Source organism: Chiloscyllium plagiosum, unplaced genomic scaffold (assembly GCF_037043375.1).
Source record: "Chiloscyllium plagiosum isolate Xiang-an unplaced genomic scaffold, Cpla_swu_hap1 HiC_scaffold_7, whole genome shotgun sequence".
Lineage (NCBI taxonomy): Eukaryota > Metazoa > Chordata > Chondrichthyes > Orectolobiformes > Hemiscylliidae > Chiloscyllium > Chiloscyllium plagiosum.
In genome coordinates this window covers 66373783-66400586 of record NW_028270145.1, presented here as the reverse complement: position 1 = coordinate 66400586, position 26804 = coordinate 66373783, and the positions used below count along the sequence as shown (strand labels likewise).

The window sequence follows — 26804 nt, the reverse complement described above, 5'->3', positions numbered from 1 at the left end:
TTCGGGCAAAAGCCCTTCATCAGAAATAAAGTCGGAGAGCCTGAAGCGTGGAGATATAAGCTAGAGGAGGGTGGGGGTGGGGATAGAGTAGCATAGAGTACAATAGGTCAGTGGGGAAGGAGATGAAGGTGATAGGTCAGGGAGGAGAGGGTGGAGTGGATAGGTGGAAAAGGAGCTGGGCAGGTCGGACAAGTCCGGACAAGTCAGGGGATCGTGTTGCTGGAGGTTAGAAACTAGGATGAGGTGGGGGAAGGGGAAATGAGGAAACTGTTGAAATCCACATTGATGCCCTGGGGTTGAAGTGTTCCGAGGCGGAAGATGAGGCGTTCTTCTTCCATGCGTCTGGTGGTGAGGGAGCGGCGGTGGAGGAGGCCCAGCACCTCCATATCCTCAGCAGAGTGGGAGGGGGAGTTGAAATGTTGAGCCACGGGGCGATTTGGTTGATTGGTGCGGGTGTCTCGGAGATGTTCCCTAAAGCGCTCTGCTAGGAGGCGCCCAGTCTCCCCAATGTAGAGGAGACCGCATCGGGAGCAACGGATACAATAAATGATATTAGTGGATGTGCAGGTAAAACTTTGATGGATGTGGAAGGCTCCTTTAGGGCCTTGGATGGAGGTGAGGGAGGCGGTGTGGGCACAGGTTTTACAGTTCCTGCGGTGGCAGGGGAAAGTGCCAGGATGGGAGGGTGGGTCGTAGGGGGGCATGGACCTGACCAGGTAGTCACGGAGGGAACGGTCTTTGCGGAAGGCGGAGAGGGATGGGGAGGGAAATATCTCCCTGGTGGTGGGGTCTGTTTGGAGGTGGCGGAAATGTCGGCGGATGATTTGGTTTATGCGAAGGTTGGTAGGGTGGAAGGTGAGCACCAGGGGCGTTCTGTCCTTGTTGCGGTTGGAGGGGTTGGGTCTGAGGGCGGAGGTGCGGGATGTGGACGAGATGCGTTGGAGGGCATCTTTAACCACGTGGGATGGGAAATTGCGGTCTCTAAAGAAGGAGGCCATCTGGTGTGTTCTATGGTGGAACTGCTCCTCCTGGGAGCAGATACGGCGGAGGCGGAGGAATTGGGAATACGGGATGGCATTTTTGCAAGAGGTAGGGTGGGAAGAGGTGTAATCCAGGTAGCTGTGGGAGTCGGTGGGTTTGTAGAAAATGTCAGTGTCAAGTCGGTCGTCACTGATGGAGATGGAGAGATCCAGGAAGGGGAGGGAGGTGTCAGAGATGGTCCCAGCATGGCCACTCCCACAGCCACTTCCGGCCCTCACATCATCGCTGATGCCACACGCTCAGTGACTTCCGCCACCCCTACTGCCGTGTCTGCCACCACTTCCGTCCCCACCAACGCCACTCACCTGCATTCTGCTGACACGCCTCCCACAGACCCCACTGTCACTATCCCCACCCCCCAGAACCCCAAGGGGAACACTACCCCTGCTCATGACTCTACCCCCATTCCCCCCACCATCACACACACTCCAGGTACTGGCTCCGACCCCACTCCCAGCTCTACACCCACACCAGCTCCCAGCTCCCAGCCCTGCCGAGTTTTCACAATCCCCCCAGACCTCCCCCTCACTGAGGATGAACGATCAGTCCTCAGCAAAGGACTCACCTTCGTCCCCCTCCGTCCACACATCAATGAATTTAATACACGCCGTGACATCGAACAATTCTTCCGTCGCCTCCGCCTCCGAGCTTACTTTCACAATCAGGACTCCCGCCCACCTTCCGAGGACCCCTTCGCCCACCTCCAACACACTACATCCACCTGGACACCCCGCGCTGGCCTATTACCTGCCCTCGACCTCTTCATTTCCAACTGCCGCCGGGACATTAACTGCCTCAACCTGTCGACCCCCCTCCCCCACTCCAACCTCTCACCCTCACAACGCACAGCCCTCCAATCCCTCTGCTCCAATCCTGACCTCACCATCAAGCCAGCGGACAAAGGGGGCGCAGTGGTAGTCTGGCGCACTGACCTCTACATCGCTGAAGCCAAACGCCAACTCGAGGACACCTCTTCCTACCGCCCCCTTGACCATGACCCCACCCCCCATCACCAAACCATCATCTCCCAGACCATACAGAACCTCATCACCTCAGGAGATCTCCCACCCACAGCTTCCAACCTCATAGTCCGGGAACCCCGCACTGCCCGGTTCTACCTCCTTCCCAGGATCCACAAGCCTGACCACCCTGGCCGACCAATTGTCTCAGCATGCTCCTGCCCCACTGAACTCATCTCTACCTACCTCGACACGGTCCTATCCCCCCAGTCCAGGAACTCCCCACATACGTTCGAGACACCACCCACGCCCTCCACCTCCTCCAAGACTTCCGTTTCCCCGGCCCCAAACGCCTCATCTTCACCATGGATATCCAATCCCTCTACACCTCCATCCCCCATGACCAGGGCCTCCAAGCCCTCCGTTTTTTCCTCTCCAGATGTTCCCAACAGTACCCCTCCACCGACACTCTCATTCGTTTGGCCGAACTGGTCCTCACCCTTAATAATTTCTCCTTTGAATCCTCCCACTTCCTCCAGACCAAAGGGGTAGCCATGGGCACACGTATGGGCCCCAGCTATGCCTGTCTCTTTGTTGGCTACGTAGAGCAGTTGATCTTCCGTAATTACACCGGCACCACTCCCCACCTCTTCCTCCGCTACATTGATGACTGCATTGGCGCCACCTCGTGCTCCCGCGAGGAGGTTGAGCAATTCATCAACTTCACCAACACATTCCACCCTGACCTTAAATTTACCTGGACCATCTCTGACACCTCCCTCCCCTTCCTGGACCTCTCCATCTCCATCAGTGACGACCGACTTGACACTGACATTTTCTACAAACCCACCGACTCCCACAGCTACCTGGATTACACCTCTTCCCACCCTACCTCTTGCAAAAATGCCATCCCGTATTCCCAATTCCTCTGCCTCCGCTGTATCTGCTCCCAGGAGGAGCAGTTCCACCATAGAACACACCAGATGGCCTCCTTCTTTAGAGACTGCAATTTCCCTTCCCACGTGGTTAAAGATGCCCTCCAACGCATCTCGTCCACATCCCGCACCTCCGCCCTCAGACCCAACCCCTCCAACCGCAACAAGGACAGAACGCCCCTGGTGCTCACCTTCCACCCTACCAACCTTCGCATAAACCAAATCATCCGCCGACATTTCCGCCACCTCCAAACAGACCCCACCACCAGGGAGATATTTCCCTCCCCACCCCTTTCCGCCTTCCGCAAAGACCGTTCCCTCCGTGATTACCTGGTCAGGTCCATGCCCCCCTACGACCCACCCTCTCATCCTGGCACTTTCCCCTGCCACCGCAGGAACTGTAAAACCTGTGCCCACACCTCCTCCCTCACCTCCATCCAAGGCCCTAAAGGAGTCTTCCACATCCATCAAAGTTTTACCTGCACATCCACTAATATCATTTATTGTATCCGTTGCTCCCGATGCGGTCTCCTCTACATTGGGGAGACTGGGCGCCTCCTAGCAGAGCGCTTTAGGGAACATCTCCGAGACACCCGTACCAATCAACCAAATCGCCCCGTGGCTCAACATTTCAACTCCCCCTCCCACTCTGCTGAGGATATGGAGGTGCTGGGCCTCCTCCACCGCCGCTCCCTCACCACCAGACGCATGGAAGAAGAACGCCTCATCTTCCGCCTCGGAACACTTCAACCCCAGGGCATCAATGTGGATTTCAACAGTTTCCTCATTTCCCCTTCCCCCACCTCATCCTAGCTTCTAACCTCCAGCAACACGATCCCCTGACTTGTCCGGACTTGTCCGACCTGCCCAGCTCCTTTTCCACCTATCCACTCCACCCTCTCCTCCCTGACCTATCACCTTCATCTCCTTCCCCACTGACCTATTGTACTCTATGCTACTCTCTCCCCACCCCCACCCTCCTCTAGCTTATCTCTCCACGCTTCAGGCTCTCTGCCTTTATTCCTGATGAAGGGCTTTTGCCCGAAACATTGATTTTGCCTGTCCTCGGATGCTGCCTGAATTGCTGTGCTCTTCCAGCACCACTGATCCAGAGCTTAGAACATGGGGTCAATGTCTCAGAATAAAAGGATAACCATTTAGGACTGGGGTGATGTGATTTTTTTTTACTTGAAGGGATATGAATATTTTGAATTTGCTGTCCAGAGAGCTACAGATGCTCTGTTGTGTGTATAGGCAATGATTGATCACTCATTTTACACTTTAAAAAAACAGAGGTACCTCAATTATCCGAATATCAATTTTACGAATTTCAGATTATCTGAAGGGGATCTCAAGGTCTCGATAGCTGTTTCAACCGTGATCCCATCTTTTGTTTACAGGTACAATGATTAAAAATGAACTCGGCTCACTGAAATGCTGCCGAGAACAGTCGTGGACAGTCCAGGAACCATCTCTAAATGACTGACCTCCCAACCTTTCTCTCTCTCCCCACACTTTCCCGGGAGTTCTACACACGAGTGAACCCTAAACCCTCTTCCCCAGATAATCTCTCCAACATTGTCCTGTGCAGGGGCAGAGGTGGAACCTGTCAAAAAGTTGCAGGAAAAAGTTGTGTGTGTGCTGTTTGGAGATTTACCCCACAAACACAGCAGCAGTCTTATTGTTCGTGTACAGTCCGGCTACCCCGGTGGGGCGGGGGAGGCAAGGGCCAGGAGGCAGCACAGATGGGGGTCAGATGTTGGTGCGGGTGGACAGGGCAGCAGGGTTTGGGCGGGTGAGGTTGGAGGGTGAGGGGGGTGGGGTGGGGGTGGTGTTGGATGGGGTTGGGGGCAGGGTAGGGTCAGACAGGATTGGGGTCGGACGGGGGGCAGGGTGAGGGCAGATGGACTTCGGGGTTGGACAGGGAGCAGGGTGGGGGCGGTATTGGACGGAGTTGGGGTGGAGGACGGGGGAAGGGGTGGGTGGGGTGATGTTGGATGGGATGGGGGGTGTTGGATGGGGTTGGGGGCCAGGTGTGGGCGGTGTTGGACGGGGTTGGGTTGGTGTTGGTGTTAGGGGTGGGCAGGGGTGGTTTTGGATGGGGTGGGGGTGTTGGACGGGGTTGGAGTGGACAGGGGCAGTGTTGGATGGGATTGGGGGCAGGCAGGGGCAGGGGTTGGCGGGGTTGGGGGCAGACAGGGTGTGGGAGCAGATAGGGTTGGGGGTAAGCGTTGGGGCGGGGCAGGGCAGGCAGGGCCTGGGGGCAGGATTGGGCTCACACGCAGTGTGCTGCTGCCTTGTCTCCTGAACGGGGAGCAGACCTCATAGAAAACTCCAAACGCCAGGGGGAAATCAATTAACCGAATAATCAATTATCTGAACAAAATAGTGCCCACCCATCTCGTTTGGATAATCGAGGTTCCTCTGTACTAATGACATTTGGAAATTGTATGGCAGGCAGAATTGAAGTAGAATATCAGACATGATCTTCGTGAATTGCATATCAGAGCCAAACAACCAAATTATCGACTCAACCTGCAATTTCTTGTCACAGGCAAGATCACACAATTCAATCTAAAATAAAACAAAGAATCGTGGATGCTGAAAATTTAAAACAAAAACAGAAATTGATGGAGAAACAGTACAATGAAAGGACAATGGATTTGAAATATTAACTCTGTTTCTCCCTCTACAGATGTTGCCAGACCTGCTGAATTTCTTTTTTTTTACTGACTTCAGTCTCCTTGCCACAAGCTACCTCAACAGAAACTAGTCTTAAAATGTGAGCCTTAAACAGGCATTTGGACACTTATCTCACAAGCTAGAAATTATCATCTGCTTCACAAATAGGTAAAGGACATCTATCTTTTCTTTTCCCAATATAGCAGGCAGCATACCTACTGCTAGAAATGAATACAAACTTTCTGCCTGCTAAATCAGTTATTTAGTAAGCCAATTAGCATCTGGACTATCAGGATCTCATAGCTAAACTGATTGGCTTATAATTTGAAGTAAGATTCTCCTTTTGTTGATTTCTGTTTCCCAACCTTGCAAAACTAACTTGTATTTTGTTCAGTGCAAGATATTTATTAAAATGTGATTCATTAATAACATTCTGAAATATAAGCATACCATGATAGAGTAACATTGGGAGGAAATGTTCTTCTCTGAGGTAGTAAGAATGGGTGAGATGGTTTAAAATGACAAGTGAGAGTCCATGAATCATATCCTTGACATTGAGAAAAGCCTTTTATTCAGTCCTCACACCTTAGATGGTAAGTTTGGAATCCCACTGGAAAATGATGAGAAGTTTACTTCCATGCATTTTCATGAATTATACAATGAACAGAAGAGCCTTGGGAAAAGTTGATGGGCAGAGAGATCTGGGAGTGCAGTTCCATTGTACCCTGAAGGTTGCTGTACAGGTGGATAGAGTGGTCAAGAAGGCATATAGTATGCTTGCCTTCATTGGACGGGGTATTGAGTATAAGAGCTGGCAAGTCATGTTAACATTGTGCAAGACATTAATTCTGCTGCATTTAGAATATTGTGTACAGTTCTGGTCGCCACATTACCAAAAGGATGTGTACACTTTGGAGAGGGTGCAGAGAAGGTTTACGAGGATGTTGCCTGGTATGGAAGGTGCTAGCTATGTGAGTAGGTTAGGTTTATTTTCATTAGAAAAAAAGGAGATTAAGGGGGTATCTGATTGAGGTTTACAAAATCATGAAGAGTATAGACAAGGTGGATAGAGACAAGCTTTTTCCCAAGGTGAAGGATTCAATAAGGAGAGGTCACACTTTCAAGGTGAGAGGTGGAAAGTTTAAGGGGGATACACGCAGCAAATACTTCACACAGAGGGTGGTGGGCATTTGGAACGGGTTGCCAGTAGGGGTGGTGGAGGCAGGCATGGTCGATTCATTTAAGATGGGTGTGGATAAATGCATGAGTAGATGGGGAGTAAAGGGATACAGGTGTTTAGGAATTGACCGACAGGTTTAGACAGTACATTTGGATCGGCTCAGGCTTGGAGGGCCGAAGGGCCTGTTCCTGGGCTGTAAATTTTCTTTGTTCTTTGTTTTTTATCCTATGAATACCTCAATTTTCTGCACTATCATTGCACTTGCAACTGTTCTTTCCACAATTGAAACTTTGATGGCACAAAAACACAGTTAAAAAGCAATGTGTCTTGTCAGTGCCCCTTGCAGCTCATAATGGTCATCTAACTTCACAATAAATGGAAGCACATCTTCTGTATAAGGTACTTTCATGACCAATGACCATGTTCTTTCTGGGCCCTTCAACAATACAACTTGACATAGACTCACAACATGAGCTTGGTCTCAACCCAATTCAGCCATCTGCTTTCAAGGTGAAGGCCAGCTAGGCATTTTATGTAGGAGAAAATTACTGCAAATGTTGGAATCTATACTGAAAACAAAAATGCTGGAAATCACAGTGAGTCAGGCAGCATCCACGGAGAGACAGCAAGTTAACATTTCAAGTCGAGATGACTCTTCATCAGAGCTGACATGAAGTGTGAAGAGGTAGCATTTATGCATTAGTTGGGGGGGTGGAGTGTTGGGAGAGAAAGGATGCCGATAGTACAGATTAAGTGATCGGAATGTGAGAATGGCAAAATTAGATACACCGTTGTCTGCCAACTGCATGAGTTTTCCTTCAGGTGCTCCGGTTTCCTCCCACAGTCCAAAGATGTGCAGTTTAGGTGAATTGGCCATGCTAAGTTGCCCATAGTGTTCATGGATGTGAAGGTTAGGAGCATTAGTCAGGGTAAGTGTACAGTAATGGTGTAGGGGAATGGGTCTGTGTGGGTTACTCTTCAGAGGGTCGCTGTGGACGTTTTGGGCGTAATGGCCTGTTTCCACATGACTCTATGATAAATGCTGTCCTCTCCACACTTCGCGTTAGCTCTAATGAAGAGCCATTTAGACGTGAAACGTTAACATGTTCTCTCCACAGATGCTGTCTGACCCGCTGAGATTTCCAGCAATCTTAGTTTTCAGTCAGCCAATTTTCTCTCCTAGACTTTTTGCCCGGGTATAATCGGGCAGATGTCAGTGCCTTGCTCGGCTATCTGTTAGCAGGACGTGAGTTTTGTCAGTGAGCTGTGCTAGATCATTAAATGAGAGAGCTCTTTCAGTGAGGTCAGTACCTGCACTTGCCCACCACCCATGAGCATTCTCATCAGAAGCTGTTCGTCTGATACATGAGTCATAGAGTCATAGAGATGTACAGCATGGAAACAGACCCTTTGGTCCAACCCGTCCATGCCAACCAGATATCCCAACCCAATCTAGTCCCACCTGCCAGCACCCGGCCCATATCCCTCCAAACCCGCCCTATTCATATACACATCCAAATGCCTCTTAAATGTTGCAATTGTACCAGCCTCCACCACTTCCTCTGACAGCTCATTCCACACACGTACCACTCTCTGCATGAAAAAGTTGCCCCTTGGGTCTCTTTTATATCTTTGCCCTCTCACCCTAAACCTATGCCCTCTAGTTCTGGACTCCCCGATCCCAGGGAAAAGACTTTGCCTATTGACCTTATCCATGCTCCTCATAATTTTGTAAACCTTTATAAGGTCACCCCTCAGCCTCCGACGCTCCAGGGAAAACAGCCCCAGCCTATTTAGCCTCTCCCTATAGCTCAGATCCTCCAACCCTGGCAACATTCTTGTAAATCTTTTCTGAACCCTTTCAAGTTTCACAACATCTTTCCAATAGGAAGGAGACCAGAACTGCACGCAATATTCCAACAGTGGCCTAACCAATGTCCTGTACAATTGCAACATGACCTCCCAACTGCTGTACTCAATACTCTGACCAATAAAGGAAAGCATACCAAATGCCTTCTCCACTATCCTACCTACCTGCGATTCCACTTTCAGGGAGCTATGAACCTGCACTCCAAGGTGTCTTTGTTCAGCAACACTCCCTAGGACCTTACCATTAAGTGTACAAGTCCTGCTAAGATTTGATTTCCCAAAATGCAGCACCTCTCATTAATCTGAATTAAACTCCATCTGCCACCTCTCAGCCCATTGGCCCATCTGGTCAAGATCCTGTTGTAGTCTGAGGTAACCCTCTTCGTTGTCCACTACACCTCCAATTTTGGTGTCATCTACAAACTTACTAACTGTACCTCTTATGCTCACATCCAAATCATTTATGTAAATGACAAAATGTAGAGGACCCAGCACCGATCCTTGTGGCACTCTACTGGTCACAGGCCTCCAGTCTGAAAAACAACCATCCACCACCACCCTCCGTCTTCTACCTTTGAGCCATGCCAGCTTTTGTTTCCTTTCCCTAAATCCACTAGCTATTATGTATTTTTTTCCTTCCGAGTTTCTTTTTAAGTGCTGAATTACTTTTTGTAAAAATCAGTATCCATTCAATGCTTCAAAATGTGCAGAGGCTGTAAAATTGTCATGACATGCTTGAACATCCTCTATGATCGCAAGAGGCAGCAATTTGTGCTGTTTTCTCTGCAGACTATTGTGCTAGGAGGGAGTACGGAAGTGTAAGCTCCTGACTGGTCATCTCTGAACCTCAAGTGTCACTGTGCTGCCATGAAAAGCTCATACATAGGAGCAGCATTTTCTGACTAAATGTGTGGAATTATCATTAATTCTGTATTCTCACCCAAGCAGTTGGGTGCAGGTATTGAAGGATATGTGCAGGCTAGGTCATAGTACACACTCTGGACATTGTGGTTATCCTCAGTGTACCCTACATTAATGTGCAGCACCTTGGCTGCAGTCATATTGACCAAGGTTCAAAAGTCTCTGACGTGTGAGGTTAACAACTTGGTTGCTTGAGAGGTGAACAACATTCAGCAATTCCAACATCATGCATCCTTGGGATTATAGAATCATAAAATCCCTACTGAGCAGAAAGAGGCCATTTGGCCAACTTAGTTTGAATCTGCCCTTGAAAGAGCACTCCACCCCACCCTGACCAATTCACCCCCTCACCCTATCCCCATAACCCCACAGTTACCATGGCTAATCCACGTAACCTGCACATCCCTGGACACTACTACTGGTCAAAATTTAGCTTTATGTTACATCAACACATATACCAAAAATAATGCTATAGCAGGCAATGTATAGAATCCGTACAGTGTGGAAACAGGTCATTTAGCCCAACAAGTCCACTCCAACCCTCTGAAGAATAACCCACCCAGATTCCTACCCTATTACTCTATATTTCCCAGCTTAATGCAGCTAACCTACACATCCCTGCACTCTTTGGGCAATTTAGTATGGCCAATTCACCTAACCTGCACATCTTTGGACTGTGGGAGGAAACCGGAGCAGACCCAGGCTGAATATACAAACTCCACACAGGCAGTCGAGTGAGGCTGGAATCAAACCTAGATCTGTGAGCAACCGTGCCATGAACGTAAGTGAAAAAATATTGACAAAACGTATTTGCTTGTTTACAATGATGTAGCTCCTACAACAGCTATGTGCCCTCAGTGTATTTTCTTTTGCTTCTCTCTTCCACTATGACCAGGCTTTAAATCCATAGCTGGGGTTGCAGGAGTATCCCTTATGGTTGGCCTTGTTGATTTGGAAGTCTTTGGCGATTGCCCTCTGGTGTCATTCGATCTTATGTAGTGGGCCTGCTGAGAGTCTCCAGTACAGGTAGGGTGTCACTTTCTTCAGCTTGCACTGCTTCAAATTTGGCAATCATATGCAGTGGGGAGTTGGAGGGGCAGGGCACCTTTGGAGTACCTGAGGAGAAAATTCCAGGGTTTCAGTGTGTCACTCCTCCTCCCTGTGATGCCTGTCTTCCTGGGTCTCCAGGACTGACACAATTCTTTCCATAGAGACAGCCTGTTCATCACCACTATAGTGAGAACACTGAGGGACTTCGTTATTGATTGTTGGAGCTTAACAAGGGCTTCAGTTCTTGTATATATTTCTGTAGGTTGAGCATGTTACTGTACTGAGAACAGGGGCACATCTTCTACACAGGGGCACATCTTCTACAAAGGGCTGGGCAGCTACTTCGTCACTTGCAGTCCTCTGAGTACCAGAGACCTTGGACATTTCTTTTTCTGTTGTTGAGAGACATACAAGTAAGGTGCTCTGAGACTATCCCCAAATCAAATCTAGCTTCAGTACTCACAAGGTTAAAATCTGTTTAGTAACACCTTATCAGTGCATCCTTAAAGTTCACAGGCTTCCTCCTCAGCTATCTCTGAGGAGGTCAGGCCAGCATTTCTTCATTCTGGAAGCTCTGACTGAAACGACTGTCCACAGAAGAGTGGGGAAATTATCTGGAGATTGATAGAAACTTGTGTAGAACATGAATAAGTTAGCGCTGGTGTTGATCGAAGAGTAGCACAACACATTGGAGCTTACTGGGTTGATTAAGCACAAGTGTCTTCCCAGCCAGTTCCACTATCTTCTCCTCATAGGGAGTAAAGAGCTTGATATCCACCACATCCCTTGCTGGTCTTTGCCCTCTCTGCCTGATTGTGGGCCAGGTTTTCCTGAAATGAGAGCAAAACCAAGGTTGGACGATGACGGAAGTGAATGCAAGAGCAGTTAGTGACCAAGCATTAGAAGGTGAGGTAGTGAGGTGTCACCAGGGTGAATAGGAAGTGCTAAGGGCTGGAACAGGTCGTAATTGTGGAGGGTAAGGTGGTATAAGCTTTGAGTGGACATCATGAGCGCAATGCTGAAAATTGTTATCTGTGAGCCATGTTACAAAATGTGTTCAATCGCAGAATCACAGTGTGTAATTGTGACATAAGAGTGAGGTAGCAGAAAGATGATGGTGCCACTTACCCATGCCAAGTGCAGAAGACCGTTAGCCTTCTTGCTAATAGGCATCCCTTTTGATGGTTGAGACAGTAATAAATACTGTGCTATCCCTGCCCAATGCGTTTAGGTTTTGTTGTGACCAGCTAGGAAGGTAACTGATATTACCTCCATCACCTTGTTCACCGGTGTCTTCAGATCTTTCTCCATGAAGCATTGCGCAAGCTTAGCTTTCTTCTGTGCCATTTGATCAGGTATTACAGGCAATCACTACAGTACTTTCTGGCTTGCAGCATCTGAAGTGGTGTTCAGCTGGGCTTTATGTATGGCACCAGAGCCTTGGAAGTTGGAGAATCCTGGCAGTGGTGAGCACTTCTATTTCATTCACCATTCAATTCACTGAGGAATGCACACAACATCCCGCTCTCATAAATAGTGAGATGTGAAGTATGTGATTGACCAGGAATAACTTGCTCCAAAAATGGCAGAAATAACAGCATGAAACCTGCTTGCTGCCATTCTTCAACTTCAAATGGGAAAGTTCCTGCCATCTTATCCAAAATTATATTTGTATGCAATCATTTCTGACCCTTTAAGCAGGTACATATTCCCTCTTAAGTAATTATACAGAAATATTATTCTGAGACCACTATCTGTCACCCATATACTTATGTTGCTATAGTGAATTATTTCAGAAACAAACGTAAATCTCAGTTATTCCCGAATTATACTTAGACCTAATTTCGACATAAAAGATTTCTTTGTTTCACACATCAACTTGACAGTCAGAATGAGCATTTGCACAGAACCAGCTAGGACTGGAAAAAGCAGCTTTCTGAGCTGTACAAACATCAAGCTAATTTAGCCCTCTATTACCAATCAATACCTAAACCTGTGTTTTCTTTTCCTTCTTTTAAAGCAGTAGAAATGCCACTTTTATCTGTCATACGTCATCAATGCACTGGAAATATAGTTAGCAACCAAAATGTTTACACACAAAGCAATAGGTGGTCACTTACTCATGCTACAAATGCAAATGTTCACACAAAAATGTCAAAGATATTTTTCAGGAAAATGTTTAAACACCTTGATCAAGATTTTCTCGATGTCAGAGGACATTTTTGAAGTGAGAAAATGGTGGAAGTGATCGGAAATCCTAACCCCTGCCCCAGAATACACAGTTTCCTATTTTCACAGGAGCAGAATTGGAGCAGGCTGAATTTCACATACAACATTTAAATCATTAAATGTTTCCACTTATGTCAGATTTTAGCATCTGCTTTGTATGAAGCATGAAGTGTGCAATTAGGCCTACTTGAAACAGATCTGAACATTGTGGATTTGATTAGATAATCAGGGTACAAATCTGGAGGGTAAGGTACCCTTTTGGATGTGGTCCTGGTACATCTCTGGAGCAGGTCATGTCTTCTTTAGTGGAAGTATGGTGTCCTTTGGGATGTAAAAAGCAGGCATAAGAAGTTTCTAAATTCAGTGTCAAGCTCACTGAAACTGTTAGAAGTATCTGTCAAGAGGACTTGTTAGAAGTGTCAAGGCATTTTTTAATTCATTTACAAGATGTGGGTGTTGCTGCCTAGGCCAGCATTTATTGCCTATCTCTAACTACACTCAAGAAGGTGGAAGCTAGCCTCATTCTTGAACCACTGCAGTCCCTGTGGTGTAGGTACATCCATCGTACTGTTAGGATGAGAGGTCAAGGCTGTTGACCCAGTGACAGTGAAGAAATAATGATACAGTTCCAATTCAATACGGTGTGTGGCATAGACAGAAACTGTCTGTTGCTGTCCATGAAGCATTGGTGAGTTCCTGGAGCACACCTTGTCGATGGTACACGCTTTGTTCAACTGTACGGTGGTGAAAGGAGAGAATGTGGTGCCAATCAAGCAGGTTGATTTGGCCTGAATGGTTTTTGAATGATGTGGTGGTGCCAGTTTGCACTGGGGTGGACAAAGTCAGAGGTCACACAACATCAGGTTATAGGCCAACAGGTTTATTTGAAATCACAAACTTTCAGAGCATTGCTCCTTCATCAGCTTCTTCAATGTATTTGGAGCTGCACTTATCCGGCCAGGTAGAGATCCTGACTTATGTCATATAGATGGCAAGCTGGGTTTGAGGAGTGAGGAGATGAGCTCATAGAATTAGGAAAACAGGAAACAGGGTCAGGAATAGGCCATTCAACAATTCAGATCAGAGATTGAGGGGAGGGGGGTGGTTCATACGAGTGGCCAGAGAGAGGTTTAACAATTTCTGTTCTGTAGAAAGTAGGAGGTTTTTGTTTTTATGCTCCATTTTATTGGTCAGGTTATTTTGCTCAAATGAGTGTTCCATGCACTTCAAGGATTCTTGATACCAGCTGGCTATTGGGATACATTGGTTTCCAGCCATCATTTAATTTCAGATGGGGGAGGAAGGTGCTGGTTGCAGGGGGTAATAAATTGTTAAAACTTTGCTCAATAGTGATTGCTGGGTCTCTTGCTGAGATATTTGTATCATTGATAGTCACAGGTGAGGTGCTGGAAGACTGGAGGTTGGCTAGCGTGGTGCCACTGCTTAAGAAGGGTGGTAAAGACAAGCCAGGGAACTATAGACCAATGAGCCTGACCTCGGTGGTGGGCAAGTTGTTGGAGGGAATCCTGGGGGACAGGATGTACATGTATTTGGAAAGGCAAGGACTGATTTGGGATAGTCAACATGGCTTTGTGCGTGGGAAATCATGTCTCACAAACTTGATTGAGTTTTTTAAAAAGTAACAAAGAAGATTGATGAGGGCAGAGCAGTAGACTTGATCTATATGGACTTCAGTAAGGCGTTTGACAAGGTTCCCCATGGGAGACTGATTAGCAAGGTTAGATCTCATGGAATACAGGGAGAACTAGCCATTTGGATACAGAACTGGTTCAAAGGTAGAAGACGGAGGGTGGTGGTGGACGGTTGTTTTTCAGACTGGAGGCCTGTGACCAGTGGAGTGCCACAAGGATCGGTGCTGGGTCCTCTACATTTTGTCATTTACATAAATGATTTGGATGTGAGCATAAGAGGTACAGTTAGTAAGTTTGCAGATGACATCAAAATTGGAGGTGTAGTGGACAGCGAAGAGGGTTACCTCAGATTACAACGGGATCTGGACCAAATGGGCCAATGGGCTGAGAGGTGGCAAATGGAGTTTAATTCAGATAAATGCGAGGTGCTGCATTTTGGGAAAGCAAATCTTAGCAGGACTTGTACATTTAATGGTAAGGTCCTAGGGAGTGTTGCTGAACAAAGAGACCTTGGGGTGCAGGTTCATAGTTCCTTGAAAGTGGAGTCACAGGTAGATTGGATAGTGAAGAAGGCGTTTGGTATGCTTTCCTTTATTGATCAGAGTATTGAGTACAGGAGTTGGGAGGTCATGTTGCGGCTGTACAGGACATTGGTTAGGCCACTGTTGGAATATTGCGTGCAATTCTGGTCTCCCTTATGACTCTATGACTCTAAGTTAAAGTTGGTTGCTTAACACGTGCTTAAGAGAGGGGAGAGGGAAGAAACCAAAATGCTTCCAAAAAACCAGAGAGCTACATGATTGTGATTTGAACCATGTTCAGTAGGGAATGCGATGGTTCATCAGTTGGATTGGTGGATGCTGCTCCCAGAAGGAAAAAAAAACTGGAAGAATTGTGGAACAAGGTATTTTGCTCCAACTCATCTCATATACCTTAAACTGGAAGTTCAGTATAACCAGTGTGTTTCATTTCCAAAATCAGCTGACATTTTGTCAATTCTTAATGGATACTCCTCGCAAAAGACAAAGCTACCGGAGAAGTAAAACACAAAGCTTATGCAAATACAAAAGACATAATCAACCAATAGGTGGTGAGATATGGTTTTAAATTTATTGTCCAGTGCTTCTGGTGAAATCCCTTTGTACTCCCAAGACGACTAACCTCTTCTTATATTGAATATCTATAATAAATTAAGGTATTTTAGCACTGACTGGTAGACCAATGATCAATGTAATCGTTCCAAGCTAATATATAGCATCCTTTCGATTGAATGCTCAGAACATAGCACCCATATTCCCTCATTTGTACTGTTAATTTAGTTTTGAGTAGACCACCAGCAAAGTGTTACAGTGTTCCACAAGTTAGTTGTTGATCTCCTGAAAACAGATTTTACAGCATAAAGTCTGGAGCTAGATTATAGATGCAGTCCTTTGGAATGCAAATTAAAAAATGAATATAAAAAGTCCAAATGTTCAAGAAAATGGCAATCAATACTACTTTGAAAGAACAGAAGAATGTAAGCACAATTTATGCTAGTATTTTAATTTGGATTCCACAAATTAATTGTTTGTGATCTGTCTTCTGATCAAATGTGTGTTTAATAAATTAGCATTAGCCTTGTAACAGCCAGACAGAGCTACATTCACAAATCTGCCAGCAGTCAATGAAAAGTGGATCTAAACACCATAAACACTAGAAGTTATTTCACCAATGCTAGGGTTTTTGAATTCAAACAAAAAGAGCAATTCAAAAGATACACAGTTACCATGGTACTGGCACTGAAAAACATCACTAACAGCAACTGAATTGTCAAATGTTTTAATGGCAAAGAACTTAATGCCCTTCACTGTGGGTAATGAGACCAAAAGAATGTATTGTCATGATGCTGTGCCAACAAACTTATAAAATACAAGGATAAATAAATATTTGCTTATATGTTATAGCATTCAAAAGGTGGATGTTACCAGTTTAATGTTTCAGGTAAGAATGCTCATCATTCACAGCTTCAGAGGAATTAGGCAAATGAACATCCTGCAACATATGAGGTCATTTTATATGATGGATCAAAATTACAAAGCTATCATAAACACTTCTGCATTTCCAAATTGCCAGTCCAACAGCAGCACCGTAGAAGCATAGGAATTTGTCATCTATCATATATTACAGTGTAGAACATGTGTGTTAAAATAAATAAGATGGCAGAGGGGAAAAAGTCGTTATTTTACAAAAAGTACAAATAAACCTCAAAGAGGTGAATTCTTCCAGGCCCTTGATGGTGAGTATGGAGATGGGCAGTGGGGGTGGAGAGCAAGCAAATTCCAAGAGAAAAACGGGCATTGGCCAGTGGTTGATAAGTTCTCAGTTCTAGCTACTTTTTTCAGGTGAGGACTGGGTCCAATGCTGACAAACTGCATTTGAGGCTCAATCCTAATTAAGGTTAAGTGATTAATTATGATAACTTTCACATGGTGAATACGTATACAGGAACGTGTTAAGCTTCAGCTACAAATTTGTCACATGGAGTGCCTGGAGCTGCAGATGGACTCACTGCTGAGTATCCATGAGGTTGACTCATGGATAGCACATTTAGTGAGCTGGTCTCACCACGAGTAAGGGTTACAGACAGAGAAGACTTGGGTAACCATCAGGAAGACGATTAAGTGTGGGCAGACAGTGCAGGAGTCCCCTGTGGACCTTCTCCTCTCAAAAGGGGTCCCGTTTTGGATACTTTGGAGGAATGCCCTCAGGGAAATATAGCAGCAGCAGCCAGATCTGTCACACCACAATTGGCACTGTTCTGCAGCAGGGAGGGTTGAAGTGGAGCCAAACAGTAGTGATAGGGGACTCCATAGTCAGGACACAGATAGGCATTTCTGTGCTGTAAGCAAGACTCCAGGATCGTGTGTTGCCTCGCTGGTGCCTGGGTCAAGGGTGTCTCTGAGCCGGCAGTAGACACTCTGACATGGGAGGGTGAGATGTTGTGATCCACATTGGCACCAACAACATAGGCAGAAAGAGAGATGAGGTCTTGCAAAGGAAGTTCAGGGAACTAGGTAGGAAGTTGAAAAGCAGAACTTCTAAGGTTGTAATCTCAAGATTACTTCCTGTGCTACATGCCAGTGAGGCTAGGAATAGGAAAATAGTACAATTACATACATGACTAAACAACTGGTGTAGGAGGGAGGGCTTCAGATAACTGGAGAATTGCCAATATCCTGGCAGGAAGCCTTGCTATTGCCGCTCAGGAGGGTTTACACAGACAGATGAAGTTTAATCTGGCCAAATGTGAGGTGATGCGTCTTAGAAGACCTAATACAGGAGGGAAGTATACAGTAAATGGCAGAACCCTTAGTAGCATCAATATAAAAAGAGATCTCGATGTGTAGATCCACAGTTTCCTGAAAGTGGCAACATAAGTGGTAAGGTGGTCAAGATGGCATAAAGCATGCATGCCTTCATTAGGCAGCACATAGAGTATAAAAGTTGGCGAGTCTTGTTTCTGCTACATTTATCTTTTGATATATTGTGTACAGTTCTGCATGCCACATTAGAAAGACGTGAAGGCGAGGGGATCCAAGATGGCGGCGACCCAGTAAGACTGAGTCTATAGTGCTCCTCCCAAGACTTGGGCACAGTGGGTCACCTACCCCCTACCAAGCTTACCAAATCATTTATAAATCATTTATAATAGGTTAGTAACTGAATTAGTGGTGTAATATTATATTTAAGCAACTTTATCCTAAGTTAAAATGACTAAAGGGAAGGGAGCCCGCAGCTCTCAGCAAGCAGGAACCCCTCCCCCACACTCTCCAGCTGCAGCAGAGGCGTCCACAGCCGCCCCGGGGGACTTACCAACAGTAACAAGCCTTGCAGAAATGCTTTCCAAGCTTGACTCGAAGATTGATGCCTTTATCGTCGAATCCAGGAATCGTTGGGAGTCGCTCTCGGCCGCGCTGAAGAAGCACGACCGTGAAATTGATGAAATTCAACGCCGAGTCGGAGGGGCGGAGCTAAAGGCCGCGACCTCAGAGACAACCGCTCAATCGGCCGTGGATCAGGTCCGGACTCTCGAGCAGCGAGTCCGGACCTTGGAAAATCATATTGACGACCTCGATAATCGAGGTCGTCGAAAAAATATTCGTTTGCTGGGCCTTCCCGAGCAGGAAGAGGAAGGCCAGCTTACAGCATTCCTGGAGCAGTGGCTGCCACAACTTTTAAATCTGCAAGCTGGATCAGGCCAGGTAAGGGTGGAATGGGCCTACCGGGTAGCAATACGCGGGCCTGGCTCGAACAGCGCCCACGCCCGGTCCTGTTCCGGCTGCAGAGCTACAGGGAGAGGCAGATACTCCTAGAAGCCTCTAGAAATCTCGGAAAAGACCCCCAAGCTATGATCTACAAAGGATCCAAGATCATGCTATTTCAGGACTTTTCCCCGGCTCTGGTTCGAAAGAGGAAGGCATTCGACGAGGCGAAGAAGCGTTTAAGGGACTTAAATGTACAGTACTCCTTACGCTACCCAGCGATGTTACGCTTTAACCATGAAGGATCTGTATATAACTTTGGATCACCAGAAAAGGCTAAGGAATTGTTGGACTCTCTTAGATAAACTGTAGGACATAATGGATGTTGGTCTGCCTTCCCCCCCCCCCCCCCCGTTTTGGTTTATATCCCCTCCCTTTTTTTTTCTTTTCTTACCTTATTGCTTAATATTATTATGGGGGGTGGGGAGAGGGATTTGATTTTCTCCCCCCCCCCCTTGGAGTTGTTTTCTGTTATTATTTTATGTATATATGAGGGGTGTATGTATATGTGTGTGTGTGTATGTATGTGTATATATATATATATATATATATATATGTGTATGTGTATGTATATATATGTATATATAAGCTGGGGGATTTGGTTAATGTGGGTGGGGGGAGGTGGTTACCTTATTCGATTTTACCTCTGTCTTTAGGAGCGGGGTTGTTTTTCCCTTCGTTATTTTGTATTATCATATTTAATTATTATTTGTTGAACTGGTAATTTTATAATTATATGTTTATATGTGGTATTAACATTACCAAATATACCCAGGTGTTGGTAGGGGTGGGGGTGGGGTGCTCACTGTTAACTCTAGCTTTGTATTATATTTGAATTTTCCTCACTTTATTGAGGAGTGCCTGGGTCAAGGGTGGGGCATTGGTTGGGAGAGGATATGAGGGATTTTTGGAGAGGAAGTGATGCCCCCTGGGAACAAGGGGGAAAGTCTCCACTTAGATACGTTTTATATTTTTTTTATTTAGAAATAGTTTTTTACTGTATTGTTGTGGGTGTATTAAAGAGGGTTTATTTTTGTAAATTTTACATGTTCCATGCCCGGGATGTTCTGGATGGGGTTCCCCCTCCCGAGGGGTCTCGGATTGGCCCAGAGGATTATGGTTGATCAATCGGTTAAGTGGTGCACCTGGAATGTCAAAGGGAGTAATTCGCCACTTAAAAGGAAGAAAATATTATCAAATCTTAAGAAGGAAAGAGTTGATATAGCTCTCCTACAGGAGACGCATCTGTCAGATAAAGAACACTTGAAATTACGACAGGGCGGATTTGATCAGGCCTTTTTTTCTTCTTTTAGCTCAAAAAGCAGGGGAGTTGTTATTCTTGTTCGGAAGAATTTCCCTTTCAAAATCCTAAAGCAGATAAAAGACGAATCTGGACGATATATCTTGATTAAAGCTCTCATAAATGGAGAGGAATATGGGATTTTAAATTTGTACTGCCCCCCGGCACACCCCTTTAAATTTATAACGGAAGCCTTCTCAAAATTGATGGCTTTTGATGCCCGTCATATAATTATAGGGGGAGACTTTAATTGTATTATGGATCCGGAAATAGACAGGATTCCCAAGAGTACTGCAGGAGTATCTCCCAGATCTAGACAATTGATGGATCTGAACAAAGAATTAGGATTAGTAGATGTATAGAGATGTCTTCATCCACAGGGTAGAGATTTTTCTTTCTACTCTAATCCACATAAATGTCATACCAGAATTGATATGTTTTTTGCCCCCTCAATTTTTTTAAATTCCATATCATCCTGTAAAATAGGTAATATAGCAATTTCTGACCACGCTGCTGTATATATGGAAACTAAGGCGAAGAACAGTGGGACATCCCCTCGGCATTGGCGTATGGACCCCTTCTTAATGAAAGATAGTAAATTTGTAAAGTACTTCTCTCAAGAATTTAAAACTTTTTTAGAAATTAATTCAGGTACAGCTAGCAACCCGTCAATGATGTGGGAGACCATCAAAGCTTACACGCGAGGCTTGATCATCTCCTACTCAGCGACCCAGAAGAAATTAAAAGGAGAACAACAGCGTTTGCTTGAAACCCGCTTAAAAGCGGCTGAAACAGCATACATTGATAGACCCTCTATTATTAAATTGCAAAGGATTACAGCTCTTAGGACAGCTCTAAATACTACACTTACTCAAACGGCTAAGAGGGAAATATTATTTGCAAAGCAAAGATTATATGAATATGGCGACAAACCGGGTAGATACTTAGCATTTCTTGCAAAGAAAAAAAAGGCCCCTCAGACTATTATGTCTATCAAGGAAAGTACGGGTATTTTGACTCATGATCATAAAAAGATTAATGCGACCTTTAGAAAATTCTATTCTGAGTTATATAAATCACAGGATTGTGAAGATAGGGCGAAGAGGATGCAGTCATTTTTTAAAAATTTGACTTTTCCAGACCTAACTCCGGAACAAGTATCGGTCCTAAATGCTCCTCTTACACCCCAAGAAATAGTTGATGCAATTAGGCACCTTCAAAATGGTAAGACGCCGGGCCCAGATGGCTTTCAAGCTGAATTCTATAAAGAATTTACAGAAATACTGGTTGGTCCACTTATGGACATGTATAACTATGCATATAGTCAGGGCTGTCTCCCGCCTTCGCTGAAAGAGGCAAATATCTCTCTTATCCTCAAAAAAGGAAAGGACCCAGAAGATTGTACATCATACAGACCAATATCCTTGCTAAATGTAGATTTTAAAATCCTCTCTAAAACATTAGCACTGAGATTAGAAAGGATACTGCCACATATTATAAAGGAGGATCAGACGGGGTTTATTAAGGGCCGTAGATCATCCAATAATGTTAGAAGGGCTCTGAATATGATTCAAGCTTGTCATCAGGGAAAGATACCAGGAGTAGTGGTTTCATTAGACGCGGAAAAGGCATTTGATAGGGTCGAATGGTCATATTTGTTTTACACATTGGAGAGGTTTGGTGTTGGACAGGTGTTTACCAAATGGATCTCAACATTGTATAGTGATCCCAAAGCAGTTGTGGTTACCAATGGATTAGGCTCGGATAGCTTCAGTGTGGGTAGGGGCTGCCGTCAGGGATGTCCCCTCTCACCATTGTTATTCACGCTAATAATTGAACCACTAGCAGAAGCTATACGAGCTGATCCTAATATAGTGGCCCCAAGGATTGGTACAGGTAAACATAAAATTACCCTTTATGCAGATGATGTTCTTCTATTCCTCAGTAACCCTTTGATGTCCATACCCCGCTTAATCCAAGTTATTAATACATTTAGTGCATTCTCAGGCTATAAAATTAATTTTTCAAAATCGGAGGCTATGCCAATGGGTGGCCTTGCTGTGATACCCCGCTTAGCGGACGGTTCCCTTTTTCCCTTTCGCTGGTCCCTGGAGGGTTTCTTATATTTAGGCATTTTTATTACTCCAGTATTTGGTCAGTTGTATAAGGCTAATTTTGTGAATTTATTGGAAAGGATAAGGCAGGACCTCCAGCGATGGGGAGACCTGCCAATTTCCTGGCTGGGTAGAATAGCATTAATCAAAATGAATATCCTGCCCCGTCTCCTATATCCTATGAGAATGCTTCCGGTGATGCTGCCGAGGACAGCTTTATGTAAATTATACGGCTGGCTGAGTTCCTTTATCTGGAACCATAGGCGGCCCCTCATTAAGCTGAAGAAGCTACAGCTTCCACAGGCAAGGGGTGGATTGGACTTCCTAGATTTTAGGAAATATCAATTAAGTTCCCTATTAAGTTATATAGCTGATTGGGTCTTGTCTGATCCACAATCAATCTGGTTGGACATCGAGGCTTCTCAAGTAAAATACCCACTTATTAACCTTTTATTCTCAGACAAGAGGAAAATCATTACAGATCACTGTAAAAACCCTATAATACTGAATACAATCAAGGCTTGGAATATAATGCGGCAAAATGAGGGTAATTCACATAAAACATCCCCCTATGCACCGATAGTGGGAGCATGGGGATTCCAACCGGGGTTAACAGATGCCACTTTTAAACTCTGGAGAGCCAGGGGTATCTCATGTCTCGGGGATTTATTTAAAGATGGGGTCCTGATGTCTTTCGGACAGCTGCGTCAGAAATTCGGATTACCCAATGGAGACCTCTTTCGATACTTCCAAATTCGAGATTTTATACAGAAGAAGACTACGTTATTAGATAGTCTTTATAAATCCGATAGAGAATGTAGTGTCCTACGACCAGTGGGGGTATCTTCCGTCAGTAATATTTATCATTTGCTACATGATGAAGTATCGGGAGATATGGATAATCTGCTTAAAACATGGGATCAGGATCTGGGACTAGAAATCTCCACAGAAACGTGGAATGATATCTGGGAAAATGCTAGAAGAATTACTATTTGTAACAGAACCCAGGCTATCCAGCTGAAGATACTTCATAGGGCCCATATAGCACCGGTTCGATTGGCAAAATTTAAGGCAGGAGCATCTCCAATGTGTCCTAAATGCAAAATAGAGGTGGGCACTCTTGTACATTGCTTATGGACCTGTCATAAGATCCGTGGATATTGGACTAAAGTAGCAAGTACCCTGACAGAAATTTTAGGAACGGAAATAAAAGTGGACCCCGTATCTCTCCTATTGGGCTTTTCGAACTTTCCCTCCCTGGACACGTACGGGAAGAGACTATTTTCTATTCTTTCTTTCTGTGCAAGGAAAAATATTTTGATGAACTGGGTGGCGGAGGGCCCCCCTGGACTTTCAAATTGGCACAGACTAATTATGGAATGTATTCCCCTTGACTTCCTTACAAACATGGTGCACCGAAAGACCGAATTATTTTATAAAATATGGCAGCCCTTTTTGAATTACATAAATACAGATATTTCGGCTATCCTAACAAGGGCTTTTATTTAATTGAGACTACAGACCTGGCTGGTCCGCGGCCCCTCGGGGGAGGAATCCCGCACGAATACGGGTTTTATCATATCTGATGTTAACACATCCCGAGCATGTAAGAGACTTAAATATACACCCTGGTTAGTTGTAGGTTAGATTAGTAGATAGTTGAGTTTTGTCTGTTTGTTCTTTTTTGTTGTTTTTTTTTTCGGTTTTTTTTTGTTTTGTTTTGTTTTTTTTTGTCAAATTTTGGCTATTGTATATTTGAGCTAATTGTATATCAATGTTTATATCTGAGAGTTTTGTTTATTTTTGTAAACTTGTAAAAATGTTAAATTTCTAATAAAAATATCTATAAAAAAAAAGAAAGACGTGAAGGCTTTGACCAGGATACAGAAACAGCTTACAAGGATATTGTCTGGTTTAGAAGGTATTAGCTATGAGGAGAGATCGAACAGACTTGTATTGTTTTCACTTGAACGTCAAAGGATGGGGACAACCTGTTGGAAGTTTGTGATGAGAGGCATAGATAAAATGGATAATTGGAGTCTTTTTCCCAGGTAGAAATGTCAATTACTAGGGGGCATAGTTTATGGTAAAAGAGGATAAGTTTAAATAGATGTAAGAGGCAAATAGATATAAGAGGGTGTTAAGTGTCTGGAATACTTTGGCAGAGGAGGTGGTGGAGATTGATACAATAACAATGTTTAAGAGACATCTTGCCAGACACATGAATATGCAGGGATGGAGGGATACAAACTGCAGAGAGGCAAAGGTTTTTTGTTTAGAAAGGTACCATGCGTTGGCAGAGCCTTGATGTGCTGAAGAGCCTGAACTGTGCTGCACTGTTACTTAGATCTTTGTTCAAGAGTACTTCAATATCCTCTCTGAAAATTCAAAAGTTGCATAGTTTATAATGTCTGTCCAAGTTGATAGGCTAACTGTTCTATATTTAATTCCAATAATTGAGTTGGTCTATGATAAAGAGGAAAATTTACTTTTTACATATATTTACAAATAATTAGATACTCAACAATTAGCTGGAAGTAATGAAATAAGTCATAATTTTGTAACTCTGAATAGATAATGAATCTACGTGAAGCACTTTTTGAAAAGTCCATTAATCATAGTGAGATGGATCTTGGGAATAATCACATAGTGCATGAGTATCTGACAAAACATAGGATCATATTTGAGACACCACATGAAAATTACACACCAGGAGGGAAAGTTTAAATTCCCACCTGACATTTAAAGTATAATTCAATTTGTTTTTTACCTTCCAAGTCTTCTTTTTCAAAATGTGATTTCTGAATTGTGCAAGTTCCCCCTCTGTCTATTACAGCTTCTTCATCATTTCTCTGTAAAAAAAAAATCTGATGCTTAATTCAAAGTTTGGAAACAATTAGAGCTTCTTTGAAACATACTATTACAGAGGTTATACATTTCATAATTATAGTTACCATCAGAAGGCTTAAAGAATGTTAATAGATCTTCATGTGATCATACTAAAATGACAAGTATGCTCATATGAACCAAGGAGGAGAAGATTCTCATAAGCATCATTCCAACTGGCAGACATTCCCCTATTGCAAAATAATTCTGTAAGAATCATAAATTTCTGGTAGATTTCCCAAATTCTCCAAATCAGTAGGGCTCTCATTCTGGTACCAATTTCATCCATGCTGTAATCACCCTCATAGTCCAACTTCCCTCCAAACAGTAACCCTATCCAATAGCCCAATTTCCCTATAAACTGCAATCACTCTTTCAATTGTGAAACTTTATTCACGACAATTCCACTTAATAATCCGAGTTCCCTTTATTTTGTAATCTCCCTAAAAACACAAATTTCATCCGTCCCACCCTTGCTCCATACTCTATTACCCACTACAACCACCACTTTTCTGCCTATGTCACTGAATCATTTCCATACCTAATCACCACTTCCCCCTTAATTCTATAAACTTCCAGTTTTTTTTTTAATAAGACCCCTGTGTATTACTTGTCAGACAACTTTAGAAAGTCCATATATCCAAAATCTATATTACCATCTCAATCAAGCTTCTGTTACCTTCTTGGTGAATATAATCAAGTTAATGACATGGATTTGTGTTTAAGATATCATTTCTAGCTCTCCCTTGTTAACTCATGCCTTCCAAGTGAAAGGTTATTTCTCCAAATAAATAAAACAATTGTTAATACTTGCATCCATTTTGGACAAGGCCAAGGCACTGATTCACGTGCCAAGATATATTTTAGTGAGGGGTCATTTTCACCTTGCCACTGGAATATTGTGCATTGGATGGGATGGATAAAAAAGCAAAATCAGAGAGTGGTATGTGAACAGAGAGCCAATCATACGATAAGAGAAAAATGAGAAGTAGGAGCAAAAGTAGCTCACTGTCGTCAGCTTATGTTCCACAACATATCACACTGTTCACATATACTTGAATTGTACTTTTGTCGTTCATTCATTTTGATTAAGTCTTTACTTTCAAAATAACCAAAACAGGACACAACTTGCCTAACCCTGTGGAGGTTTTCAATAAATCATTATTATTTGAAAACTTGAGCTTGAAAGTAGAGTTAAATGGCCTCTTAATTTTGTATTCTCTGAAGATGATTTTTTAAATTTAAGATCTAAAACTCATTTATTTAAGATCTAAAACTCATTTTATCAGCAATGCGTAAAAAAAAGCATACCCAAGAAATTATGTGCCTGTAGCTAAATGACGAAAGAAGCTAACTGGTGATGTAGTTGTTAAAGTGTTGATTGAGTTGAGCTTTTATGACCCAGAGTGAGGAAGCTGGAGAGGGGACAAAAGCAGGTCCAGTTCAGAAAAAGATCCACACTAAAAGATATTAAGCAGCCCAAAGTTCTGTGAGAAAAGTAAATGAGTTAGCTTGTCTCTGAGTATGGGGGAGGGACTATAATGGAGAGAATCACAGCTGGTAAATACAGAAATTGAAGACAGCACCGATACTTCACGCGGGATGAGAGTCTATAAAGAATATTGATGGGTAAATGGTTGAATCGTTCTTTTTATTGTTTATGCTTAGATCTGTATAAATTGCCT

At 44.2% G+C, this 26804-nt stretch overlaps 1 protein-coding gene across 3 annotated transcripts in view; it reads right to left on the bottom strand.

Annotated features, from left to right (window-relative positions):
- Positions 1 to 26804, bottom strand: part of LOC122551630 (sodium-driven chloride bicarbonate exchanger-like) — a 285117-nt gene that overhangs the window by 234465 nt on the left and 23848 nt on the right. For all 3 annotated transcript variants that reach the window (XM_043693862.2, XM_043693863.2, XM_043693861.2), the window contains exon 2: positions 25004 to 25085. In XM_043693862.2, the coding sequence (XP_043549797.2) occupies positions 25004 to 25085 (82 nt within the window). The remainder of the gene's footprint in view (positions 1 to 25003; positions 25086 to 26804) is intronic.